The sequence below is a fragment of the Symphalangus syndactylus genome, chromosome 17 (assembly GCF_028878055.3).
Source record: "Symphalangus syndactylus isolate Jambi chromosome 17, NHGRI_mSymSyn1-v2.1_pri, whole genome shotgun sequence".
Classification (NCBI taxonomy): domain Eukaryota; kingdom Metazoa; phylum Chordata; class Mammalia; order Primates; family Hylobatidae; genus Symphalangus; species Symphalangus syndactylus.
In genome coordinates, this window is record NC_072439.2 from 95,034,911 (window position 1) to 95,048,986 (window position 14,076).

General features: G+C 38.7%; 1 protein-coding gene across 3 annotated transcripts in view; it reads right to left on the minus strand.

Annotated features, from left to right (window-relative positions):
- ATP13A5 (ATPase 13A5) overlaps positions 1 to 14,076 on the minus strand; it is a 127,305-nt gene that overhangs the window by 72,448 nt on the left and 40,781 nt on the right. For all 3 annotated transcript variants that reach the window (XR_010116698.1, XM_063621987.1, XM_063621988.1), the window contains exons 8-9: positions 8,566 to 8,638; positions 7,500 to 7,628 (exon numbers count right to left, since the gene is read on the minus strand). Coding sequence is in view for 2 of the 3 variants with exons in the window: in XM_063621987.1 (XP_063478057.1) it covers positions 7,500 to 7,628; positions 8,566 to 8,638 (202 nt within the window). In the remaining variant the exon portion in view is untranslated. The remainder of the gene's footprint in view (positions 1 to 7,499; positions 7,629 to 8,565; positions 8,639 to 14,076) is intronic.

Below are 14,076 nucleotides of genomic sequence, written 5' to 3' on the forward strand. Positions count from 1 at the left end.
CCTGTGTCCAAGTGTTCTCATTGTTCAATTCCCACCTGTGAGTGAGAACATGTGGTGTTCGGTATTTTGTCCTTGCGATAGTTTGCTGAGAATGATGGTTTCCAGCTTCATCCATGTCCCTACAAAGGACATGAACTCATCTGTTTTTATGGCTGCCTAGTATTCCATGGTGTATATGTGCCACATTTTCTTAATCCAGTCTATCATTGATGGACACTTGGGTTGGTTCCAAGTCTTTGCTATTGTGAATAGTGCCGCAATAAACATACATGTGCATGTGTCTTTGTAGCAGCATGATTTATAATCCTTTGGGTATATACCCAGTAATGGGATGGCTGGGTCAAATGGTATTTCTACTTCTAGATCCTTGAGGAATCTCCACATTGTCTTCCACCATGGTTGAACTAGTTGACAGTCCCACCAACAGTATAAAAGTGTTCCTATTTCTCCACATCCTCTCCAGCACCTATTGTTTCCTGACTTTTTACTGATGGCCATTCTAACTGATGTGAGATGGTATCCATTGTGGTTTTGATTTGCATTTCCCTGATGGCCAGTGATGATGAGCATTTTTTCATGTGTCTGTTGGCTGCATAAATGTCTTCTTTCGAGAAATATGTGTTCATATCCTTTGCCCAATTGTTGATGGAGTTGTTTCTTTTTTTCTTGTAAATTTGTTGGAGTTCTTTGTAGATTCTGGATATTAGCCCTTTGTCAGATGAGTAGATTGCAAAAATTTTCTCCTATTCTGTAGGTTGCCTGTTCACTCTGATGGTAGTTTCTTTTGCTGTGCAGAAGCTCTTTAGTTTAATTAGATCCCATTTGTCAATTTTGGCTTTTGTTGCCATTGCTTTTGGTGTTTTAGACATGAAGTCCTTGCCCATGCCTATGTCCTGAATGGTATCGCCTAGGTTTTCCTCTAGAGTTTTTATGGTTTTAGGTCTAACATTTAAGTCTTTAATCCATCTTGAATTAATTTTTGTATAAGGTGTAAGGAAGGGATCCAATTTCAGCTTTCTACATATGGCTAGCCAGTTTTCCCAGCATCATTTATTAAATAGGGAATCCTTTCCCCATTGCTTGTTTTTGTCAGGTTTGTCAAAGATCAGATGGTTGTAGATGTGTGGTATTCTTTCTGAGGCCTCTGTTCTGTTCCATTGGTCTATATCTCTGTTTTGGTACCAGTACCATGCTGTTTTGGTTACTGTAGCCTTGTAGTATAGTTTGAAGTCAGGTAGCATGATGCCTCCAGCTTCGTTATGTTGGCTTAGGATTGACTTGGCGATGCGGGCTCTTTTTTGGTTCCATATGAACTTTAAAGTAGTTTTTTCCAATTCTGTGAAGAAAGTCATTGGTAGCTTGATGGGGATGGCATTGTGTCTATAAATTACCTTGGGCAGTATGGCCATTTTCACAATATTGATTCTTCCTATCCATGAGCATGGAATGTTCTTCCATTTGTTTGTGTCCTCTTTTATTTCATTGAGCAGTGGTTTGTAGTTCTCCTTGAAGGGGTCCTTCACATCCCTTGTAAGTTGGATTCCTAGTTATTTTATTCTCTTTGAAGCAATTGTGAATGGGAGTTCACTCATAATTTGGCTCTCTGTCTGTTATTGTTGTATAAGAATGCTTGTGAGTTGTGCACATTGATTTTGTATCCTGAGACTTTGCTGAAGGTGCTTATCAGCTTAAGGAGATTTTGGGCTGAGACAATGAGGTTTTCTAAATATACAATCATGTCATCTGCAAACGGGGACAATTATACTTCCTCTTTTTCTAATTGAATACCCTTTATTTCTTTCTCCTGCCTGATTGCCCTGGCCAGAACTTCCAACACTATGTTGAATAGAAGTGGTGAGAGAGGGCATCCCTGTCTTGTGCCAGTTTTCAAAGGAAATGCTTCCAGTTTTTGCCTATTCAGTATGATACTGGCTGTGGGTTTGTCATAAATAGCTCTTATTATTTTGAGATACGTCCCATGAATACCTAATTTATTGAAAGTTTTTCGCATGAAGGGCTGTTGAATTTTATGGAAGGACTTTTCTGCATCTATTGAGATAATCATGTGGGATTTGTCTTTGGTTCTGTTTATATGCTGGATTACATTTATTGATTTGCATATGTTGAACCAGCCTTGCATACCAGGGATGAAGCCGACTTCATCATGGTGGATAAGCTTTTTGATGTGCTGCTGGATTCTGTTTGCCAGTATTTTATTGAGGATTTTTGCATCAATGTTCATCAGGGATATTGGTCTAAAATTCTCTTTTTTGTTGTGTCTCTGCCAGGCTTTGGTATCAGGATGATGCTGGCCTCATAAAATGAGTTAGGGAGGATTCCTTCTTTTTCTAGTGATTAGAATTGTTTCAGAAGGAATGGTACCAGCTTCTCCTTGTACCTCTGGTAGAATTTGGCAGTGAATCCATCTGGTCCTGGACTTTTTTTTGGTTGGTAGGCTATTAATTATTGCCTTAATTTCAGAGCCTGTTATTGGTCTATTCAGGGACTCAACTTCTTCCTGGTTTAGTCTTGGGAGGGTGTATGTGTCGAGGAATTTATCCATTTCTTCTAGATTTTCTTGTTCATTTGCCTAGAGATGTTTATAGTATTCTCTGATGGTAGTTTGTATTTCTGTGGGATCGTTGGTGATATCCCCTTTATCATTTTGTATTGTGTCTATTTGATTCTTCTCTCTTTTCTTCTTTATTAGTCTTGCTAGCTGTCTATCAATTTTGTTGATCTTTTCAAAAAACCAGCTCCTGGATTCATTGATTTTTTGAAGGGTTTTTTGTGTCTCTATTTCCTTCAGTTCTGCTCTGATTTTAGTTATTTCTTGCCTTCTGCTAGCTTTTGAATGTATTTGCTCTTGCTTCTCTAGTTCTTTTAATTGTGATGTTAGGGTGTCAATTTTAGATCTTTCCTGCTTTCTTTTGTGGGCATTTAGTGCTATAAATTTCCCTCTACACACTGCTTTAAATGTGTCCCAGAGATTCTGGTATATTGAAAACACATAGTTTTTTCAAATGCACAGATGAATTAAATAAAAACACCCAAGTTTGTCTATGATTGGTTTTTCAAAACTCATTTTCTGCCATGATGTATTTTTACATGCTAAAGTGCAAGAAGCTATAAAATTGTTATTAGCAATCTCGAATATTTTTCAAGAAATTCTTTTAGGCAAGTGTTGCTCCCTATACCATTTTCTTTAAAACAATTATGATATTCATCCATTGTGTAGATTTATCAATTGCATTCTAAATGGCTTCGTAGAAGGGTTAGAATGTTTTGACAAATCTCTAAATTATGGTACTATATTGTTTTGAAATCAGCCTTTGTAAGAGGCAAATACTTAGAGATCATTTCCTTTTTTTTTTTTGCTTTTGAATCACAGAATATTAATCCACAATATATACTTACGCTAACATCAGTAAACCGTTTTCTGCACAAAAAACCAGTGAAACTGGAGGCAGTCATGTATTGATCAATCAGAAATGGAAGTCATTTGCAGATAATTTGTTCCAGAGATAATAGTCAGATGATTTTACAGAGAGATGGTTTTCAAGTCTCTTTTATGCTATTTGCATATTAATAAGAAGCCTCATGTTTTGGCCTTTCTGGGGAGCCCAAGAAAGGATGGTTCATCTACAAAAGATGTGGGGTCCAAGGCAGATGAAGAGAGTTTTAGAGGGAAGAACCATCGTTGCTCATCATCAACTGTACAGTTGGCTCCTCATGCTGTCAAGTGGAGGTTCTCTCTGTTGTCCACAAGGATCAAGGTGCCTGCTCATGGTGACAGTGTTTGAAATTCCAAGTCCTTTTATAGTTCTAGAACCATTAGACTGTAAATGCTTTGAGACCAGAGACCATTTCTCATTTAACTTGGTGACATCAATACGCAACCCAGTACCTGGCAAATAGTAGGCATTTCTGAGCTTTTATTGAATAAATAGATGAATAAATAAATAAGTAAAAGGAAAGGGAGAAGGAGGATGATAAAAAGAGAGGACGAAAGGATCAAAGGAAGAGAGAAAAAGATCTGACCTATCAACTGATGACAAGCTTGTCTGACAGGATATTGATGTGAGATCATCACTTAGGAAAATCCCAGCATGTCCAGCTCAGGTCACTGCACTCTCCCCCAACACACATCTCAAATACATCAGCAGCTTAACGAAGAGAAGAAGAGGGAAGGGGATTGTGGCAGAGTGTATGCTACCCCTCTTCGCCATAATTACCCCTAAGAGAATGAGGAAACACCGATTACAAGCATAGGTTCTGGGGACAAAATGCCTGTATTTAAGGCATTAAATTTATTTATTAAGAAAATAGATATCTTCTATTTTCTTCACATAACTTATAACTGTTGAAAATTTGTGTCATTTGCATACTTTCGTGTTTTCTGTCTCTGTCACTAGAATATCAGCTCCACAAGGGCAGAAATCTTATCTGCTTTGTTCACTGCTATGTCACCTGCAGAGTTCCTGCTCCATAGTAGGGGCTAATAAATACCTGTAGAATGAGTGAATTCACAAACAAATCCAAACCTTAGCTGTGCCACTTTTAAGCTGTGTGACCTTAGGCAAATTACTTACCCTTTCTGGGCCTCAAATTTGCCCACTCTAATAGAGTTGCAGATTGAATGAAATAGTATATATAAAATGTTAGCACAATGCCTAATACATATGAGAACTAAGAAAAAAAGCTACAGTGCCAAGAGATAATTTCTAAATATTAATAGATCCCCCCCAAATGATATTCCCTTTTGTCTCCAGACTCCTCCCATTTGAGAGAAGCTAGAGAAGTTGATTATTGTTTCAGGAAAGACGGCAGAAGAAAAGGACGGGAGAGTTGATCACTGGCTTTTGAGTTTTTTAAGTCCTTCATGAGTTCGATGATGGATTGTTGAGACTATCTGGGAGTAAGAACAAAGTTTTTCTGCTCACCACGCCTTTCCTCTACTGCATTTCTAGCTAAATCAAAGTCCTTGTACTGGGAGTTGGAAGAGAATCCAAAGGGACTTAGATGTTGTGTGTCCCTGAGAGAAGAGGCGTGCACCACAGTAGAACATGGGAACCTGAAATAAGCTTGCGGAAACAGCGCAAACAGCACCAGGATCTGCCTCCCTGTCCAGGTAAATAGGCCTCAGACAGCTCAGAGTGGAGTGGGAGCAGCAGAAAGAAGAGCTGCCCTCAATCGGACCCCTCTCCCTGATGTCTTGCACATCTTAGGACAGTCAGACAAGGGTGAGGAAGACCACCTAACTGATGCGGACAACTGACTGACTCGTATTAGATATTCACACTGGACATTTTTAAGGATGGCAAAATTTGGAGCCAACATAAAAATTAAGTGTAGTTATAAAATAAAGGTAAACTTCTTGCACAGCTGAATTTATGACAATAGCATAAGGCTAAGGAGAGCAGGAGGAGAAGAGCTTACCAAAAAGTGGATACTACTGATGGGAATACCAAGTAGGGGGAAAAAGGTGATGAGGCAGGAAGATGAAGTCAGCAGCTTTTTCCAGCTTAGAATTATCTTTCTCACGCCTATGGTCCTCTATATTTGGGAGCAAATGCCACCTCCAATTCTGATCCTTTCACTTGCTAGCTGAGCAGCTCTGGTCTTTTTACCTCACTCTCCTCATTTGTAAATTGGTATCCCAACAGCTCCTAGTCTAATTTGTTTTATGCCATGATGAAGTGAGATATAAAAGTTATTTATAAAATGTAAGTTGCTATAGAGATGCTAGGAATATTTGATATTTTTATTCTTACATAAATAAAGACTTCTATCTATGCAAAGGACCATTTCGTACATAGGGAAGAAATACCTAAGTCATATTTGTGGACAAATTCCCTAGGAATACATTTGCAGTTTCAGGAATCTTACCTTAATCCTCTGATTGTTTAATCAAGATCCTTTCCACAAATATGTACACGAGTGGGAGGATCTATGTAGGCTGTGCAATAAAGTATTTAGACCATACTGGGATTTAGATCTTTCTGAAGAAGCTAACAAAACAGAAATGTATTTTTGCTTCATGTGTCTGTCTCTGAAACTGACCTCTATCAGTACTTAAGTTACACAGGTATTAGTGCTGATGACTTCATTTTTCCAAATAGGGAAACTAGAAGCCACTTGTCATTTAAGGTCACTTGGGTCCATTTTGCACATTTGTTGAAAGGCAGCATTGTTTGTCATTTCTACTCCTCTGGAACTCTCTGAGTTTTCCTGGGAATCAAGGCAAGTCCTGTACACCCGCTACAGTGAAAGGAGAGAGGGCAGCCCAAGGGCACTGAGACTTTCTGTGTTTCCTCCCCATGTTTGCTCACTGCCACACTCTCTGTTACCAATGAGAGAAGTCATTCTTCATTGTCAGGCTGCTGGGAGGTGTGAGGCAGCTGCTGTGTTTGAATGAGAAGGACAGTTTTCCTTGGGCTTGAGGTTTACAGGTTGGATACTATGGCAACATTCTGGGTAAAAGATATGATCAGTATGCAAATCTTCATCACTATCATTATAGGACACATTTCAACACATTAAAGGAGTATTTTGTAATTATACTGAACATATTTATGTTTACTACATTTTCTTATCTCAATTTTGAATTAAGCAGACCCATTTTAACGTAAAAGCTGCTTGTGTTGAACCATTTAGGGATAGATAATGAACTCTCACTCCATTTAGGTCATGTTAAAACATTTTCCCTGTCTTTATACCATTTGGAAACAGAAAAAACTAAACCGTCCGTAAGCATGAAAGGCAAATAGTTTCTATTTTTGTGTTGCTGTATAGTTTCTTCTTCTCTCATTACAATGTGCTGTGTATTTTAGTTTTTTGCCTAAAGAATATTTTATAAGTAGTGTCTTACTAATTACACAAATTCAAGTAGACTTAACAAGTACAAATGAGAACTAGGACTGCCTGAACTATAACCAGAAGATTAGTTTCTGCTCAGTGAGATCAACAGGAATATAAATCTAAAGAACAGAACTGTGAGATCGTCTTTGCCCAAAGGTTCAACTCAAACTCCTTTCCTGTGAAACCTCGGCCTCAGTAGTTTTCTATCTATAGAGTGCAGGGTTGGATAAAACCTCTGTGCCCTTCCAATTGTTGGAGTCATGGTTTTCAAGGTTGTATCTCTTTTGTACATGTGTATAAACCATTCTCATACTTATGAAGAGATTGTGCTTCAAACTGTGTACTGCTCTCATCCTCCTCTGAACCCGAAGCACCCTATTCACCCCACTAATTGGTCAATTAATCACATGTCATATTAAACATTTGTTTTCATTTCACATTTATTGTGACTTAACTCTTATATTGTTAAACATTTCCTGTTTGTGTATATTGTGTCTCCATATAAATGCAAAGGCTGGCTGTGTCTCCCTCATCTATCTCTGAATATCTTAGCAAGGGTCTGGTATAAGGTAGGTAAGGAAATGTTGATCTGATTAGATGTCAGACAGGGAAGAGGAAGCTCCATGACAACTGCCTACCTGTAAGCATGCCTTCATTCACCACGCAGCTTCCATCAATCAAAACAGCATCACATGGCAATGAAAATTTTCCTGGAAGAATAAGAATGTCTCCAGGAACCAAGAGACGGGATTCCAGCTCCTCCAAACCTACACCAAAGCAAAGTTTCCATGAATAGCTGACCTTTTCCTGTTTTTACTTAAGAATGAAGGCAACTAAGAATCCTTATCAACCTGTTGGCCAAGAGCTACCCTACCTGTTCAACTGTTGAAGCCCCTTTTTAGTCAATTGAAAATTCCAAAAGAATCAAGATTAGGAAATTGGTTCCTGGGACTCAGAAAAGGATTAGGTAAGCAGCAGGATCCCATCTTGACCCTAGTACCTGGTGTGCTTTGCCCACAGCAGATACACAAGGGCACTGGGCAAAGCAGAAGTACAACTTCCTGCTGTTTGCTCTCGCCTGGGTTTCTGATTCCTGTGGTACACTTTGTCTTCTTGGATTGAGGCCTTACGTAAATTGCCCAAATAACTTCTGCTGTCCCAGGGTGCAGCTCCTCGCTCCTTGCAGAAAGCCACCCCACCTCTGGCTAGCTCAGAACAGATGCCAAGTGTCCAGACAGCTATCTAAAAGCCCCATTCAGGCCTAGGTTCCAGATGGCAGTTCAAATTGTGTGATGCAGGGTCTGTTTGGGATAGTTAGATTGGGAAATAAAGGAATCTTAAGAAGGTTTACCCAGTGTTATTCAAATGAGTGACATATGAATGGGAGAGGGAATTTGAAGGAACCCAGACATTGGGTAAGAATGATTGAATGAGGGTTTGGGTGAGGGTAAGGCAAGCAAGATGTCTAGTGTACAAAATTTAATGAGGCACTTGTTCTTAGGGCCCTGCAGCTGTGGGGTCAGCACTGGCATGATCTTGCCTCTTTAAATTTTCTATCTTAGAGGCCTTCTTTGCCTCACCCTCGTCCCAGTTCTGGGTTCAATCAGAGAAGACTTTTTCTCCTTGACTAATAATTAAGGACAAATGAGACCAATTCCCCCCTGAAATATTAAGATGCTGAAGATAGCCTAACACATCACTTACCTTTGTCTTTTACAATGATTGTAACCTGGACTTTGTTGTGGTCCTCCACGAGGTTATGCAGCTTAACTGATTGCTACCAAGTAAAAGTTAACATTTAAACATTAGATAGTTCATATCCTGAAAACCACATGATCTCAATACAGTAAATATCAGGCTAGCTGTCACAGCTAAAGTGACTCTGGGCAAAGGACTCAACTTCTTTTGATGCTTCAGCTTCCTTGCTCCAACCCCTACCTCACCTGACCCGCTATGTGCAGCAGCAAATATGCTCATTAGTTTAATGCTATCTCACTCCCAAGAAAAAATAATGCACAGCCACTGCCTCAAGGACCTAAGCAAAGGAATCTGTCAAAAGAAACTTCAGACAAATTAAATTTAATGGGAGTTTAACTGAGGAAGAAAAAAAAAGCGATTCGCATATCAGGCAGTCGCCAGAATCACAGCAGATTCGGAGAGACTCCAGGGATGCCTGATGGTCAGAATAAATTTATAGAACAAAGAAGGGAAATGACTACAGAACCCGGAAGTGAGGTACAGAAACAGCAGGATTGGTTACAGGTTGGTGTTTGCCTTATTTGAACAGTTTGAGCACTCAGCAGTGTATGAGTGGTTGAAGTATGGCTGCTGAATGAGTCGCTAAAGACTTACTTGAACAGTTTGAGCACTCAGCAGTGTATGGGTGGTGGAAGTATGGCTGCTGTATGAGTCACTGAAGACTTACTTGAACAGTTTGAACACTCAGCAGTGTATGGGTGGTGGAAGTATGGCTGCTGTATGAGTCACTGAAGACTTACTTGAACAGTTTGAGCACTCAGCAGTGTAAGAGTGGTTGAAGTATGGCTGCTGTATGAGTCGCTGAAGACTTACTTGAACGGTTTGAGCACTCAGCAGTGTATGGGTGGTGGAAGTATGGCTGCTGTATGAGTTGCTGAAGATTGGCCAAGACTCAAGTATTGTAACAGACGCATACTCCTAAGTTAGGTTTTCAATCTTGTCTAACTATTAAGTTAGGTTAAGGTTGGTCCACAAGGACTCAAATATAGAAGTACGGAGTCCTTCTCAGGCCATATTTAGTTCACTTTAACAAACCAAAGCTACATTTCTTGAAGATGCACAATCAGAATGAGAAAGAATTAGACTGTGAGCAGGTTACTTCCCTCTCTATGCCTCTGTCTCCCTGTCTGTAAAACAACAAAGCTAAATGTTCTCTGTAAGTGGCTCTCTGCTTGTGTCTGTGAATGTTTGGGTTGTGTTTTGATTGCATGTGGGACAGCCATCCTCTCCTTTATGAACTGGGATTTTCATATTGGTTAAGTCTGCAGATGGGAGTTATGCTGATCAGTTGTGAATCTTGTGCTACTGCTTATCAGTTATTTGGCCTGTTTAACTCCTTTTTGCTCATCAGAAAGGGGAGATTATAACAGAATATAATAGGGTTAAGTTTTAAGGTATTTTATTCTTATAGAGCTCTCTGTGTAGTATTCAATAGTATGCTAAGAGCTCATGAGTGTTCGTGATTCACAAGAAAGTTGTTGGAAAAACAGTTGTGAGAGCACGTTAACTGGAAAGACTTGCTTGAGATAGTTTATTGAGTTAGCACTCTGTGAAAAGTGGAGAATATGGAAGGAGCCCGGAGAAGTGGAGAAAGCATCTTATAGTGTAACACAGGGGACAGAAAGGCAGAGGTGAGAGATTATTTCATCCATACAGTTCCCCAGACTGACTGTTGGGGCAACATCAGTGAAAGTTACATGCTGGGCCAGCCCTGGAAGGTACTGCCTCTTCCTGTTTGGATGTCAGTGACTTGGATGCCTCTAACTAGAAGTGGATTTGAATACTGTCAGCAATACTTAATTCACCTTAACCTAATTCAAATATAAAACCTTTTTTCTTTTAGCTGTTAAATTGTTTTGATCTGTTCTGTTGGTGATATTTAATGTTACAAATGTCACCAGGCTAAGACAAGCATTACACATAATTATGCAACTTTCCCCTTAAGAAAACATAATGAACCCAGCATTCATATTTATAGGGAAAAATTTATGATATACTTCAGTTTTGTGTGAAAAGTTAAACTTTGGTAATTTGGATCAGTTGAGTGGTGGAAGCGATAGTACTGTTTAGTGCATATTCATTGCTCTAAAGTGACTTCCTGAGGCTTAACTGTTGGGGCATGCATTTTAATAATGCGTAATAGTGGGAAAGTCAGCTGTGGTTCTGTGGGCAAAGAACACTGGAGTCAGTCAGGATTTCTGAGTTGTAGGTCAGGCATACCCCCTAATCAGTCAGGTAATGTGCGTATGTAAGAAATTGCGCCTTAGAATTTAGTCGTTTTCTGTGTAAACAGACAACATTGAATTGGATCACTTTCAAGTTGTACCTTCAAGCTCTAAAATGATATGACATTGTTTTATTTTGCATGTCAGAGATTTATCTAAAACCTGCAAGGCATCATAGAAGAAATACACATGGTATATAAAATGGCTCAAATCTTTATTATTTTTAAATAGTTTAAAACATTAAGCAGTTATTATGTGCCAGGCATTGTTGTGGGCACTTGAACAACAGTATTTAATTTTTTTGATTCTCAAAATAATTATATGATGAAAATGTTATCTCTAACATACATGTAAAAACCAAAAAAAGGGGTTGAAAATGTTAAATTTTTTCACCATCATTTACTAAGTAAATCAAACCTAGGTTCATTTGACTCTAAAACCTTTTCTGTTGATGAATCTGTTCTACTAGTGCTTAAAAATAGCATTTTTTTCCTTTACAAAGATAAAAATCCTTCTTCCAGATTTAATTTTTTTTTTTTGTGCTTAGCAAACTCATTTAGATAATGCCCTGATAAATTCAGCTTAGCATAAGAGGATGATAATCAACACATTTGGAAGTGGTGAAGTATGAGTTAATAATACTTGACTGTAATTCTCAAAACTCATCATGCTGTAGAGCTGGATTGGTTTATTAGACTTAGCGTTCTGCGTAACCTGTCATGCTTCCATGCCTCTGCTCAAGCTAGTCCCTGGAATGTCCACTCCAGTTTTCTACTAGCAAACTCTGTCTAATCCTTCACATAAAGGCCTACTCAAATGTCACCTCCACTCTGCAAGTCCCTGTGATTCTCAGGAAGAATTCATTGTTCTGCTCTCTCCACCTGTGTGAGTGTACTGATCACATTCCATTAGAGCTATCTGCTGTCTTGTCAGGCCTCCCTCGTGAGTCAGGCAGTAGAGAGAAGAAAGGCACCATGTACATTATGCATCTGTGGATTCCTCTAGAGCCTATCACATAGTAGGCCCTTATCAAATATGTATTTATTAGAACCAAATTATTCTACTTCTCCCAACAACACTGGAGTGGGATAATGTTAGCCTCCTGTTTGAGTTAATGCACTCAGAAAATCTACAAACACGGGTTTCTATGGCAACCAACTAGCTAGGAGGAGGCAAAAGCTGCAATGCTTGCCATAACTGCAAAGCTTGTTGCCTGATTTTCATTAGCCCCCACTTTAGTTTCTTCTGTCCCTGTTCAGCAGGACTAGGATCAGTTTCCAAGATGAATTTGCATGTTGTTATTATTCAGCATCTGTTGCTGTGCGTCCTTGTGTTTGCTGTGGCTGGATTTCCTCTAGAGATGAGTAATGAGGGTATTAACTCAGGTGCCTCTTAAGCTTGGCTCTGTCATGACTGAAGGCAAAGCACTGTGGGCCAGATACTCCCAATGCTATTTCTAGCAGCCACCCGTGGAGCCCAGCAATACAGTATGCACATACAGTTCAATGTAAATACAGCTGAGTACCAAGGTTTGCACTCATGCCTGCACCAAACTTGTTAGAAAGGGACTGAAGCGGGAGGGTTTCTTGGCTTAGGAAAGGTAAGCTTTCTTTGTGTAGCATGATTTGGGGCCCCGGTAGATGCAGAAAAACATCTTCTTCTACTCCTGCAAGCACTTACTCTCTTACAATTTTCCAAAGCCTGTGTTTGTTTACCTATGTCTTTAATTCAGTGAAATAATGAACTTCAATGTAGCTCAATAGAATGATTTGGAGATCGCAGTAGATGCTCCTTCTTTGAATCCTGCCAAAGCCCTTCCCCAAATCTTACTGCTGCAAGGAAATTCATGAGTCACTTTGAGATTGTGCTCAATGGGACAGTGTGTATGTAGTACTTGACTTGGAATCAGAAAACCTGGGGCGCTAAGGTCTATGGCCACTGTTACTGGGTGAGTGTGAATAAGTCCCTTCACCTCCTGGATTGCCCCAGTCCCTCCCTCTCAGGTGGTAGGAGGCTATAAAAATCATGTATGTTTTATTTCATAATTTGCCATGTCCCATACAAACACATACATTATGAATGTGGGCGCCTGTTGTAAACTGTAAAGTGCTAAACAGATGTTGATGAATGAGGACTTGTGATTCAAATTGTAAATATACAGTTTCACGAAACTGGCTCATTTTGTGGAGTGTTACAAGGTGCTTTACAGGTTGGGTTAGGTGCCCTTTTATTAGTAAATACTGGCTGCTAATGAGATTAGTGTTTGTCCTCTAATTCCTTTTCTGTTTTTTAAAGAAATCTTTTGCAATACTGCCACCAAGACTAAAGTTCCCATATTAGCCACTGTTTTGAACAAAGGAATGTAGGGATTCTGTTAAGATACAGAACCTGAATGTTTAAATTCCAGCAAGGATTTTTAAATAAGCAAATTACAAGTATTAGAAAACAGGTATTACCTAAGTTTGGAAGGGGAGTTCTTATAAGCAAAACAATAAACCATAAAGGAAAACAGAAATATATTTGACTCCACATAAATGTTCATCCATAGCTAAAGTCAAAGTCTAGAGAAATAGACTAAAAAGTAAAACTTTTTCACATATAGGATGAATATAAAGAGGTCCTTAATATAAAATGAAAATGCAAAACACTATTAGACAAAAAAAAGTGTCTGGTCTCACCGGCAATCAGGAAAATGTACCTTAAAACATCAATGAGACCCGGTTTTTGAAGACGTTAGATTTTAAATGTTGTAAATATCAATATAATTCCAGAAACTGATGAATCCAGGGGAAATAAATACTCTTGTATGTTTCTGATTAAAAAAATTATTTCATTTGTGGAAAATAATATAGCAGCATCTATTAAAATTCCAAATATACATATGCCTTGATTCAGTAACCTGGCTTTTGGTTGCTATGCTAAAAAATGCAAACACTGATACGTAAGAACATGCCCATACTGTAGTAGTAACTTTTACTTCAACATTATTTGTGGTGACAAAAGATTGAGGGGAAATTACTTTCAACAAGTAACAGAATAGTTGAATAAATTATGATATATCATGGAATAGTGTAGTATTATTTTTAAAACATGAATTATAATTATTTATTTACTTGGTGAATTGCCATTACATATAAAGTGAAAAATGAAAGTTCCAGATTAATGTGCATAGTAAGATCTTATTTTAATTTTAAAAATTAATAAAGACATAAGTCTCCACATAAGCTGGACT